Source organism: Pyrus communis, chromosome 10 (genome assembly GCF_963583255.1).
Source record: "Pyrus communis chromosome 10, drPyrComm1.1, whole genome shotgun sequence".
Classification (NCBI taxonomy): domain Eukaryota; kingdom Viridiplantae; phylum Streptophyta; class Magnoliopsida; order Rosales; family Rosaceae; genus Pyrus; species Pyrus communis.
In genome coordinates, this window is record NC_084812.1 from 14,605,898 (window position 1) to 14,620,075 (window position 14,178).

At 36.0% G+C, this 14,178-nt stretch overlaps 1 protein-coding gene across 1 annotated transcript; it reads right to left on the reverse strand.

Annotated features, from left to right (window-relative positions):
- Positions 1-1,798: 1,798 nt before the first annotated feature.
- Positions 1,799-10,219, reverse strand: LOC137748782 (uncharacterized). Its single transcript, XM_068488961.1, has 10 exons — positions 9,869-10,219; positions 9,555-9,660; positions 9,247-9,307; positions 8,838-9,139; positions 8,417-8,556; positions 7,825-7,899; positions 7,240-7,330; positions 3,305-3,505; positions 2,817-2,861; positions 1,799-2,333 (listed from the first exon to the last, which is right to left on the reverse strand). Exons 1-10 carry the CDS (start codon positions 10,076-10,078, stop codon positions 2,248-2,250), a joined length of 1,317 nt encoding a protein of 438 aa, XP_068345062.1. The 5' UTR covers positions 10,079-10,219; the 3' UTR covers positions 1,799-2,247.
- Positions 10,220-14,178: the final 3,959 nt, after the last annotated feature.

Genomic DNA, 14,178 nt, shown 5'->3' on the forward strand with positions numbered 1-14,178 from the left:
TTTTCAAGAATTACTTTTGCATTTTGCTCTTCTATGTTTGAAAGATGGGTCTCCCTCTTTCTTTCTCCTCATATATATATATATATATATATATATATATATATATATATATATATATTTCTCTCTCTCTCTCTCTCCCCCTCTCTCTCTTATATCCTTCTTAGTACTTCATTCTCTCTCTCCTACTTCTTATTACACATATAGTGGAAACTACTTCTACAAAAATGCTTGAAGATGAGTTAGAGTTGTGTAGACTAGGTCTGTTGACTCATTGATTAGTTAGATGTAAGGAATGGAATTTTTGTAAATTGGTTTCCCTGCTTTTGGATAGGGTTTTTCTGTACTTTGGTTTTGTCTCTCCATAAAAGGATTGAAAAGTAATAGAGTTCTAGGTATGTAAGTTGTGTTTCATTTTCTCTATGTAAGTCTCCCTTTCTAGAAACAAAGATAATACATTGCAAATCACCAAAGAAACAATGGTGTTTATGCTAATTTATTTCATATAATGAAAAATATATATATAAATATCCTTTCAGCCTATGTGGTAAACTTGGTGTTCGTGTTATGTTTTTCGTGTTCGTGATATACCCGAAATCTTAATGGTCAGGTCATGTAACATTCGTTAAAATAAACGAGTAACATGACCCGACCCGTTACCCATTAAAGAAAATATATTTTACTTCAATAAATAATTAAATTAAAAAACGTAATACTAAACTAGCATATACATATCACATTGTCACATAAATAGTACTTCAAAACATAAATGCACATTTGTCTTTAAATTATTCCATACCCAAAATAAAAGCCTCATAAAAAACATTAGTACATTATTGCAAAACATCAAATGCAACATGAAGGGAGTTTCTTTTTCAAGGTTGTGGAGATCAAAGAATCCAAGTGAGATTAAATCCTATAGCTATTGTTGTAATAGATTTTTTTTTAATAGTTTTTAATTAATTTAGAAGTGTGAAAAATGTAAAAATAAATAAATATAAACTCTCGTAATGACAAGCTCTACAACTTTTGTGAAGATGTCAACTCCGAAATTCGTCACCATAATCTCATAAATATAGATTAAAATTTAACATTGATTGTCTTTTAAGTTTACGTTTCATTGTTCTCATCAAATTTTGTTTTTTCAAATTTTATTTTTTAAAAACATGATCTTTTAGCGCATGCAGAACAATGTAAAAATAAATAAATAAAAACTCTCGTAATGACAAGCTCTACAACTTTTGTGAAGATGTCAACTCCAAAATTCGTCACCATAATCTCATAAATATAGATTAAAATTTAACATTGATTGTCTTTTTAAGTTTATGTTCCATTCTTCTCACCAAAATTTTTTTTTTTCAAATTTTATTTTTTAAAAACATGATCTTTTAGCACATGCAGAACAATGAACGGTTAAGATCATTAATATCATATTCAAAATTTTTACCTTATTAAAAATAGTGCTCGAAGTTTATAAAATCTTTAGAAACTATATAATATAGACTCACATTTCAATTAACCGTAAACATCGAAACAAGATATGAACAATCTGAATCGTTTATTTTTATGCGTCAGCTAAACGATCATGTTTTCTAAAAAGAAATTTGAAAAACGAATGCGGTTAAAAAACATAGCATAAACGACAATCAACAGTTAAATATAAATTTAAGATTTATAATATATGATGTTGAATTTCGATGTTGACTCCTTCATAAAAGTTGGGAATTGTCGCAAAGAGTGAGCTAGTTTTCCCTTCTTTTTTTTTTTTTTTTTTTTTTTTTGGGGGGGGTGCTTTTGCTTTTGTTTGTTGTTGGTGCCATTTTTCTATGGAACGTTTATAGCTTTATCAGTCTTACAACAAATGCTTTTAAATTTTTATCATGAAACTTCTAAATTTCAACTTAAGTTTACAGGGGCGGGGGAATGTAAAGAAAGTTGAACTCAAAGTTTGAAAGCACTTTCTGAACACGAAGAGCGATAGGCTAGTCCAGTTTCGTGTAAATCAAATTATAATCATCAAAATCACCGTGAAATCTGAGTAAGCCGGTGAAACAAAACATTTGCTTTCTCAATGCAAATGCTCTAACAAGTACCGCTCTACCCTTCAACTGCAGTGAAGTAGCTTTCATAACATGAAGTTGTTAAAACTACTTGGCCTAGAACATATGAAACATTTCTCGCGCAAACCACGTCAGATGAGGAATTCATTCATGCCAATGCATGAGATCATTACGCATCTACAAAATTCCTTTACGATGCAGGAACAGATGGAGCAACCCAGAATTTTACCTTCTTATCGACACTTGATGTGGCCAAAACCAACACCTTCTCATCACCTGCAAAGAGAAGGATGATACAACATTAACATATTAGATGCGACAACTAAAAGCAATAAAACACTTAATCAAGTCTAAACAAATGGCACATAGCATTTGGAGGAAAATAGATCCTGATTTACGTTTACCCAAGGGCTAATTCCAGCCAAATTGTAGTAAATTCGGTCGTCTTGTAATCCAATCTCCCCGCCTATTCACTTCTCAATATGTCAAGTATTTGGTCATCAATTCTACTCAGCAACTTGGGTGGCATATATTTACAAATTTGTACGAATGAAATTCTTTTCAGACAATGGCCAATTAGACTTTAAATTGACCCTGATGCTGTAAAGAAACAGATTATGCCGAAGCATATATTCACACTAAGCTGGAAGCACCAGGGGTTTGGTTATGCTCTTATTCTGCCAACGTTGTCGACAGTGGAGCGGTAAAGACAAAAACTAACTGCAAGACAACTTTAAATATTCAAGACTAGTGATTTACCCATTGGTATTGGCTTGGGTGCCCACGAAATGCCTGTGATGTCACCTGCATGGCGAAGACAGATTAAAGAAGATTCACAACTTGAAACATCTCTGGGATAACAATCCCAAGCTCCACCAAACTTTGTATAGCAGTTAAGATGAAAGAAATCATTTCCCTCATCTGATCCTAAGTAACATGTACGATCGACTTGAATCTTCATTATTTATTAAACATTTGGCTTACCGAGCACATGGTACTTGTTAAGAGCAGAACAATTTCTTATACGTGGTGATCAATCAAACATTTAACCTAGACGATAAAATTCTTTCTTTTTTATCAACTGAACAAGAATGTTGGCATGGCCATAAAAGCATCGTAGATTTGGCTGTAGAAATAGATGCTAAATTTATTTTTGAAACTAGATAACATGATATTGGAGAACCAACGAGGTACACATAAATGATAAAATGAAGAATAAAAAGAACTTCAGATAAACTCAAGCGTACCTTCATGGGCTTTGTCAGCTGTGTCCAAAACCTTTCCAGCTTCAATGCATAACCATTGTAGTGTTGAACCATGGGTTGCTGCCAAAAATTTTCCATCCGGAGATAAACTAAGGCGATCATAGTGAACAGCAGCACCACCCAAATCAAGTGGAATTGGAAACACCTTCAGAGTTTTTGGATCCTCATCCATATGAAATCGAACTTTGAGAGAAAACAAGGGTCAGTATGCCAAATTAAAAGTACCAACGCAAGTTATCAGACACAAAGAACCCAAACCGGACATTTTTGAACAACCCATGCAGATGAATAATTCCATTCAACATACGATTGTTCGATCCTAAAACCATAAGAGACAACTGACCCTCAATGCATAGGATATATTGTTTTGTACAACATGCACAGAGTTTCACATAAATGGTAGACTGGTAGTTATCAGATTCTTTTATTGAGAGAGAAAATTATAACCGGTGTAAATACACTTTATTTCGTTTCCAACTTGGTATATACATAACAGACACAAACAAGAAAGGGAATTATAACCGGTGTAAATACACTTTATTTCTCCTGATGAGAAGAAATAAAATTTCCACAATATTTTAAAATTAAAATTAAATGACCATATTTAGGAAACATGAACGAATGTCTGTTCTCTTGACTTGAGCATATGGACAAGAGGCAGGGGCAAAAAATGACTCAATATTTTTTTTTCTTTAGACTTGCTATCAAAGTTGTTTGGAAGCATCTGCTCCTACTTTACACAGGACACGCAAAAGAAGTACTTTGATCTTATTAGACGGGGAAGGGTGAAGAAGCTGACAGGAGGGTAGTGTTCAAGAGAGTAGAATGCGTTTAGGAACGTGGAATATAGGAACCTTAACAGGAAAATCTATTTAAGTAGTGGAAGCTACGGTGAGGAGAAGGATAAGTATTATGTGCCTACAAGAAACTAAGTGAGTTGGTCTTAAGGCAAGGGATCTAGAAAACTTAGGTTTTAAACTTTGGTATTCGGACACAAATAGAACGAGAAATGATGTTGGCATCATTGTGGACAAGACCTCGACACAAGATGTTGTAGATGTCAAGAGGGTAGGAGATAGAATTATGGCAATCAAGATTGTAATAGGACATGAACTCATCAGTGTGATTAGTGCGTACGCACCTCAAGTAGGGTTGGATACGAGTTTGAAGGAGAAATTTTGGGAAGATCTTGGAGACTTGGTGCAAGGAATCGCTCAGACGGAGAAGTTATTTATAGGAGGAGATTTAAATGGACACATGGGCAAGGAGACAGCACACTATGGAGGTTTTCATGGTGACCATAGCTTTGGGGACATAAACGAGGATGGGGAAGCCATGGTTTTGGGGAGAGAAACGAGGATGGGGAAACCATCTTGGATTTTGCAATGGCATATGATCTTTTCTTAGCCAACACCTTCTTTAAGAAGAGAGAAGAACATGTGATCACCTACAAGAGTGGGTTGTCAAAAACACAAATAGATTTTCTTCTAATGAGGAAGGGGGATCATATAACTTCTAAGGATTGCAAAGTTATAATGGGAGAGAGCTTGGCTAATCAACATCGCTTGTTGGTGATGGATGTACATATCAAAAGAGAGAAAAAAGAACAAGACCTTGAAGTGCCCAAGGACTAGATGATGGAATCTAAAAGGAGAAAAACAAGCCATTTTCAAAAAGAAAGTAATCACCCAACCCGTGTGGGATAGAGAGGGGGAAACTAGCCAAATGTGGGATTCCATGGCTAGTTGTATCGGAAAAGTAGCAAAAGGGGTATTAGGAGAGTCCAAGGGCTTTGCTCCACACCAAAAGGAATCTTTGTGGTGGAATGAGGAGGTACAAACAAAGGTTAAGGTTAAGAAGGAATGTTGTAAAGCATTATACAAGGATAGGACCAATGAAAAAGGTGAAAGGCATAGAATAGCGAAGCAGGAGGCAAAGAAAGCTATGAGAGAAGCTAAGCTAGTGGCTTTTGACGATATGTATAAGCGACTAGATACCAAAGAAGGAGAGTTTGATATCTATAAACTAGCTAGAGCAAGGGAAAAGAAGACAAGGGACCTAAACCAAGTGAGATGCATCACGGATGAGAATGGAAAGGTTCTTGCTACAGAGAACACGATTAAAGACAGATGGAGAGGTTATTTTCATAATCTTTTCAATGAAGGACATGAAAGGAGTACTTCTTTGGGGGAATTGAGTAACTCAGAAGAGTGTAGAAACTACTCATTTTACCGCTGAATTAGGAAGGAAGAAGTTGTTGTATTTGAAAAAGATGGAAGCATAGAAAAGCAATGGGCCCATATGATATATTGATTGAAGTGTGGAAAGTCTTGGGAGAGACGAATATAGCATGGCTCACAGACCTTTTCAATAGGATTTTGAAAACGAAGATGTCAAATGAGTGGCAAAAGAGCACATTGGTGCCTATCTACAAGAATAAGGGCGACGTACAAAATTGCATGAACTATAGAGGTTTTAAGGTAATGAGTCATACAATGAAGCTCTGGGAAAAAGTCATTGAGCATAGATTCAGGAAAGAAACACGGGTCTCGAACAAACAATTCGGGTTCATGTCAGGGCGCTCAACCATGAAGGCAATCTATCTCTTACAAAGATTGATGGAAACATATAGAGATATGAAAAAGGATTTACACATGGTCTTTATAGATTTGGAAAAAGCATATGATAAGGTCCCAAGAGACATTCTTTGGAGGATTTTAGAGAAAAAAGGAGTACAAGTATCATATATCCAAGCTATAAAGGATATGTATGATGGAGCAAAGACTGCCATAAAAACTCATGAAGGATAAACCAAAAGCTTACCCATAACTATAGGGTTACATCAAGGCTCATCTTTAAGTCCTTACCTTTTTGCATTGGTAATGGATGAGTTAACGGGACATATTCAAGATGATATTCCTTGGTGTATGCTTTTCGCAGATGATATAGTGTTGATAGATGAAACTCAGGAAGGGGTAAATGCAAACCTTAACCTTTGGAGAGAAGTGTGGAATCTAAAGGTCTTCGCCTAAGTCGGTCAAAGACAGAATATATGGAGCGCAAGTTCAGTGCAAATGGAGGCCTAAATGAGTTAGGGGTAAGGATCGAAGATCAAGAAGCACCAAAGAGTGACCGTTTTCGGTACCTAGGATCTTTCTTGCAAAAGAACGAAGAATTAGATGGAGACCTCAACCATAGAATACAAGTTGGATGGATGAAGTGGAAGAGTGCATCCCGCGTGTTATGTGACCGTCGTATGCCACTGAAGCTCAAGGGAAAATTTTATACGACGACAATGTCAGCGATGCTGTATGGCACGGAATGTTGGTCGAAGCATAAACACGTACATAAAATGGGTATAGCGGAGATGAGGATGCTTCGTTGGATGTGTGGGCACATAAGAAAGGATAAGATTAGGAATGAGGATATCCGAGGTAAAGTAGGAGTAGCTGAAATTGAAGGAAAGATGAGAGAAAATCCATTACGATGGTTTGGACATATACAATGAAGGCCTACTGACGCTCCGGTTAGAAGATGTGACTACGAGACAGTAGTCCAGGGCCGAAGGGGTAGCGGAAGATCTAAGAAGACTTTGGAAAAAACTCTTAAGAAAAGACTTAAGAGTACTTGGATCTAACGGAAGACATGACACAGAACCAAGCGCAATGGCGTTCTAGGATTCGAATAGCCAACCCACTTAGTGGGAACAGGCTTTGTTGTTATTGTTGTTGTTGACTTGCTATGGCATGCTGTATTACGTGTTTATATACAGTTGACACATACTTCATGTGTTAGACTAAGATTACATGGCTGCATGTGTATGTATGTGCTTGGAGGGAGGGGGCTGTTTTTGAATATTAGCTGCTGTACATGACAAAGATGACATATACAAAGAACAGAATACCAGTCATACATACCATTGATATTCCAAATTCTTATCGAACCATCTTTGGACGCTGTGATCATTTGTTCTGAGTTCGGAGTAAAGCATAACCAAGTCACTGCACTCTGAAAACAACCAGATGTAAATGAGATATAGCATATACAATTCAAGTATTAGCAAAAAGCATTTCCGACAAAAACCCAAAAGTAAATAAAAAATTTACAGCTAAAAAGAATTCAAATGATATCATTGATTAAAGAAATAGGAAATTGTTATTTGCACTTCACAAGTAGCTTTCTTGCACAGTTTATGGGACTGCGGGAAGCCATATTGGGAGCTAAAAGCCAAAACAATAAACTCTAGCATTTATCCTAGACCACAATTTGCATCATAATTGTAATCTTCAAAAGAAAACATAAAAATTTACACCACTGAAGAAATAGATGATAAAGACTACTAAGCATTGAATTTCCTTTTTCTTATTCCGGCCAAGGCTAAACCTTGAATTTGATCTCAATTAATTTTCAAAAAAATTAATGGAGGTGATAGCGAGGCTTTGTGAAGACACGCATGAAATCATATTATGTAACATCAATGTACATAAGAATGTATAAGTAACCTTATGGCCTTTAAGTTGCATGGCTTTTGTGACCTCCTTGACTGAACCATCCTTTGAATAGACGATCTCCCACACCTGCCAAGAAAATATGCGATGTTAAAACAACTATAATATAGGCCATAAAGCATCTTGTTCCTCTAACATGCCAATTAAACAACGAAATTGATTATGGTATCCAGAAAGTTAATGAACCAGACACAAGTATGATAATGGACATCAAATTTGCATGGTACTTATTTGGTTAACCCACATATGACGAGGATAATTGGCCACATCAACCTAACACATGGACTTTATAAAGATCTGCATGTGGCACAAAATCACTCCTTTGCACATGCTCACACATAGGACTACATGTTGCAATTAGCATGTGTATCCCTTCCATTGTGGTCAATGTAAATGTTTTATTTATACTTTTCCAAAGAGGGAAATTGAATGAAGAATTGGATCTGTAGACCATAATTGAACATAATGCCACAATCCTTAATATGAAATTTAAGTAAACTCTTAAATCAAGGAACTTCTTTAAATACGCCATATTGCTGGGGGATTTTCACATCCCCTGGCCAATGGATAAATTAGAGATAATTACCTTCACATCTGCAGTAAACGCTGCTGCAGCAAGGAAACGCCCATTTGGTGATATAGCAGCCATGGTGTTTTTCAACTGATTTGTGTCAACATGCCCCAAAATCTTGCCGGTTGTACCATGCCAAAGTTTGATGTCGGTTCCTATAGGTAACGTAACAAATTAGAACCACAAGGTATGTACACTCTATCAAGGGAAACTCTGGAGAAAGAACCAGAATTCATATTGAGATCATAATCATAATTCTGACAAGAATCCTACAACCACTATAGATGCGACCCTATAGTGTACAGAAAGTTACAAGCCCAAAACATTACTGTTTCAATACAGTTATTTATATGTCATTAGGTAATATGAAGTTAGAAAATGTTAAATGAAAATGTATGCTCAAATTCTAATGCAGGATAAGACAATAAGAAGATACCTTCTGAACATGAAGCAACAATTGTACTCCCATCAGCAGTGCCATAACTTGCTGTGGTCCCAGATAGGGTGAGAATACCTAATTTATCGTGAACTTTGTGATGGCCCCACTTGACCTCAGGCAGAGGAAGCTTGGGTTGCTGTCTAGCTTCCTCAGAAGGTTTGGGTTTTTCCACCCCACCATACATGTACAAAGAAGAACCGGTCAGACTTTGAGAAGCCACAACTATTGACAATCCATCATCCGAAAATGAAACAGCTACAGGATGACCAGCTCCGGGAGGCAAACTAATTCTCAGAAACCTGTTCAAATTGTTACAGAATTTGAGAAATGCAAAGCAGCTTAACTCATGAGCATAACTGACGCTTCTGGTAAGTGGTAATGCACCAATGGTACTTGAAATTCATACTTGAAACTTTTACTCGAAGCGTCATCCAACTTGAATACCCTAAGCACTCCATCCGCACAAGCTGTTTGTAAGAGTAAGAAACCATGAGCAATTGAAATATAAACATCAAACATGTCAAAATCAAAATCATCGGCCACAGTATACACAATTCTAAATCATCCAAAAAGCAGACCATACGCGATTGTAACACATCGAACAAATGCCAATCAAGTATCTAATATTGAAGTCTGGATTCCATTCTAATTGCTCCTCTAAAGGAAAAAATATCTGACGCATTAAGCTCGGAATAAAAGTGAATTATAGCATACCTGTTGCCAAACTCCGCCCGTCGGAGGAGAAACATAGGTCAGTGACTGCATCTCCATGGCCTTTCAAAGTATTCACATCCAACGGATGATGTTTCTTGTTTTGATCCTACATTCCATGATCTAATAAATCAATATCAAAATCAAACTCATTAACTCTGAACCTAAAGCATTACAAATTCAAGCATTCCCTATGCAATGAGGTCGAATGAGTACCATGCAACTCAAGCATACGGAAAATCACACATTTTCTCGGCATCCAAACACAAAATTCAACGCGGATACTTCCAGAAAGAAAGGATTTGTTTCCGTGTTACCTTGTCAGAGGCGTGAGAGTGTGGTCTGGCGTGAGACTTCTTAGTCTGGTGAGGCTTTGATTGGTGCTTTTTTTCGTCCGACTGGAGTTCCGGCTTGGAAATGGACTGGATTTCGGAGCTCCGTTTTCGGAAGTAGCTTCCGAAGAAGGCAAGGGCGATGACAGCGCCGATGAGAATCGAGAGCGCCGCAATGGGAAGAAGCGGATCCATCAGTAACCGGAGAGGATTGAGGAGTTGAGGGTTTGGATACGGTGACGATGAGCGAATGCGTCTGGGGAAATGGAAAAAGGGATGGAGGTGTTGATAGATTGATATGTAACGATAGGATGATCGAAGCTTCGAACCAGGGAGAGATAGGGGTTTAATAAAAATAGAAAATGTAATTCTAATTCTTTAAACATTTTAAACTTTAGATAAATTTCTGGTGTAAAATTATATATATATATATATATATATTTTTTTTTTTTTGACGAAAGCTCAATATTTTATTGAATTCAAAAGAATTATATTAAATCGTGGTTGATGACGTCGTGAATGAAATCATGAGGATTCTCTAACCATACAATTACATCGCCAATAAAAACAGCAAACTTAACTAATGGGCAACCCCATTACATGATATTGGCATGTGCAGAAACTGGATCAGGAAAGAAACTCCACCACTTGCCCATAAATATTTGATTGTAGTACTTTGATCAAATATTTATGGTTTTGTATTCGTATTCCACCTCATATTTATTACTACTATTACCTTTTGGGTTTTTGTTTCCTCTTTCCTACGATGCCCTTGTATTGGAGCAAATGTTTAGGTTGCCATTTATGACTTGATCCTTATCACTAGACAGTAAAATTTAACTAAGGATAATGTTAGGAAAACCAAATCCTTTAAGTCAAATCCTAAACCAAATGAGATGGTTGATAAGTTGGCATAGCCATGTCACTAACCCAGATTTTAAAAACTCTTAATTACTTATTGAAAAAAATAATGATAATTATCCATTTGCATGTTTAACCATGTGGGACTCTTCTTCTTCCTCATCTCTCTCCTCTCCCGACTGCTCTCCCTCCTTTCTCTCTGCTCCCTCGTCCTTCTAGTACACCGACGTGACTACCAACGACGATAAAATCATATCATCCTTCTTCTTCTTTTACAAATATAACCCCTATTTTTCAAATGAATCTGTCTTGAAACTACTTCAATGGTTCAGGTGCTTTAATATGGACATTGAAGAATCCAGGAATACCACAAATAACAACGAAATGGATGATCGAGTTAATTTTCTAATTGTAACTTAATGGAGTTGTGTAAAAGTTTAAAGTTAGGTAAATTTCTTATTGTCACTAATAACACACATAGCTAACGATCGCTTGTTTTAAATGATTTAGAAAGTTTAGAGTCTTCAAATATTGATCTAGAAGAAAAATGTGACGATGAAGTAGTAACCAATGAGATCGAATTGGAGAAAAGAGCTAGTGTGCAATATCCCGAAGTTGGGATGGTTTTTGACAACTTAATAAGTTAGTTGCATGTTACAAAGAATATGGGAAGCAACTAGGGTTTCTAGTGAAGATTAAATCATCAACAAAGGGAGACGACGAAGAACTTAAATATGTGACTATTTTATGTGGACGAGAAGGCACATCAAAAAGTAAATCAGGTAATGTGCTAAAGCCACATCCTACTACGAAAAGTGACTGCAAAGCTAAAGTAATTGCAGGCATATGTGAGGATGGAAAGTGGGGGACCAACTCTATCAATCTTGATCACAACCATGATATGAGTGCAACAAAAGGTCATTTTTTTAGATGTCACCGGACAATAAGTTCTGATATGAGAAGAAGGATTGAGTTAAATGATAGAACCGGAATAAGAGTAAACGATTGCGTCTCGGGGAAGGCAATGTACCGCAATTCAAACATATTTTCTAAAGATGCAAGCTCAAAATTCAAAATTTTTCTATGCTATTGATTTAGATGAAGAATGTCAGTTAAGAAATGTTTTCTGGGCAGATGCAAGGAGTAGAGCGGCACACGAAGAATTTGGAGATGTTACATTTGACACAACATACTTAACGAATAAGTATGACATGTCATTTACTCCATTTGTGGGGGTGAATCATCATGGGCAATCGATCGTACTTGGATGTGGGCTGACTTCAAGTGAAGATGTCGATGCTTTTGTGTGGTTGTTTAAGTTCTAGCTTGCATGTAGACCTGGTAAGGCTCCAAGTAGAATAATTACTGATCAAGATAAAGCAATGCAAAAATTTATTTCAATTGTTTTCCCATATACTAGACATCGTTGGTATTTGTGGCATATAATGAGGATAAAAAGAAAAAGAAAAAAAAGAAAAAAAGAAAAAGAGTTTATTTCAAGGTTTGAGTTAACAAATATGAAGTTAGGTGCAATTGTCATAGGTTTGAGTTTAGAGGCATACTATTTCGGCATGCAATATATGTTTTGCTTCGCCACGACATTGACTTGATTCCAGAAAAATATATCATACAAAGATGAAGGATGTAAAGAGATGTCACACAAGGGTTCAAATTGGTTGTGATGATTGGAACACTACACTTGAAGCACAACGATGTCATAAGATGCAAAAGACTTTTAATGAGATTAAGGATGTAGTGTATGATTCTGATGATAAGTGGAGGACTGTGATGGTTTGGATGCACGACTTTAAATGAGAAACGCTTAAACATAGTGCTGTTTATAGGTGTACTGATAAACCAGCTCTAGAGTCACATATTGATAGGAACATTGAGAATTATATTGTTTCGATTCCAAATCCAAGTCAACGCGTTCTTACTCCAATAGCAGTTCGAAGTAAAGGTCGCCGCCATTTAAAATGAGGATATCTCAGTTGGAGTTAACAGTTATGAAGAAAACAAGGAGTAAGAAGAAGAAAGAAGAGTGGAGTGAAAAGCAAAAGAAACCTCATGGAAACAATAATCGAAGAGGGAAGAAAGTGAAGGTATGCAAGCAAATTTTCTATAATTTTTTTCTTTTTAACTTGTATAGTTGAATTAATACTCTATTTTGTTGAATTTTTCCTGCATGCTTTTGTAGGATTTGCAACCAATAGAATTTGATGAAACTTGCATAAAATGCGTGCACCCAATTCTAAAGTAGATATATCTGAAGCACAAGACAACATTGTTACGAAGGTATGACATGAATGTCTTGCATGTGATTGATTTTTTTTCTTTGTTAAAACTAATTATTGTTGCTAATAATTGTACAAAATACTCAAATAGGACATACAAGTCATCCAATGTCTCACAATAATCAGTTTCAGGTACTTAAAAGAAATTCATCCAAATGACTCATTTGCAAAGTGTTCTATTTCAAAACCTTCCATTCTTTAATCATGTTGTGTCCTTTTTCTTTTTACATTTAGGGTCATAAATACCAATGTTGGAGCGAAGGTTACAACATGTAGTGAATAACAAGCTCTAATTCTAGAGGAATCGGTGGCGAACGTAAATGATGATTAGCAGCAAAAATTTCCACAATTTCTTAATAGACTTTTGAGATGTTTTTCATGTTTTGGTTAATGTTTTGGCTCATGTTTGTGTTAGATCTTTTTTGAACTAGTACTGGCCATGATTGAACTCCTTTTTATATTAATTGTTACTCTTATATTTCTTCTAAAGACTCTAAACTTCCTAAATCAATTAAAACGGGTAATCGTTAGTTAAGTGTGTTATCAGTGACAATAAGAAAATTACCTACCTTTAAACTTTTTACACAACTCCATTAAGTTACAATTAGAAAATTAACTCGATCATCTATTTTGTTGTTATTTGTGGGGTTGCTGATTCTCCAATGTCCATATTAAAGCAATTAAACCATTGAAACAGTTTCAAGACACTTTCATTTGAAAAACAGCGGTTATACTTGAAAAAGAAGAAGAAAGATGATATGAACTTACCGTCGCCGGCAGTCACGTTGGTGGACTAGAGGAAGGAAAGAGCAGAGAGAAAGGAGGGAGAGCAGTTGGGAAAGAAGAAAGAGAGGAAGAAAAGTCCCCTACAGTTAAACGTGCAAATGGATAATTATCATTATACTTTTTAATAGTAATAAAGAGTTTTTAAAAGTTGGGTTCGTGACATGGCTATGCCAACTTATCAGCCACCTCATTTGGTTTAAGGGATTTGGTCTCCCTAGCATTACTCTTTAAGTAAACCAGAAATCTCTCAATCATAAGAAAATCTTATAAAGATAAGGGTTTTATCACAAATAGTCCCTAAAATTGACCAATCCCATCAAGATAATCCTTGAAATTAAAAAATCGATCTTGTCC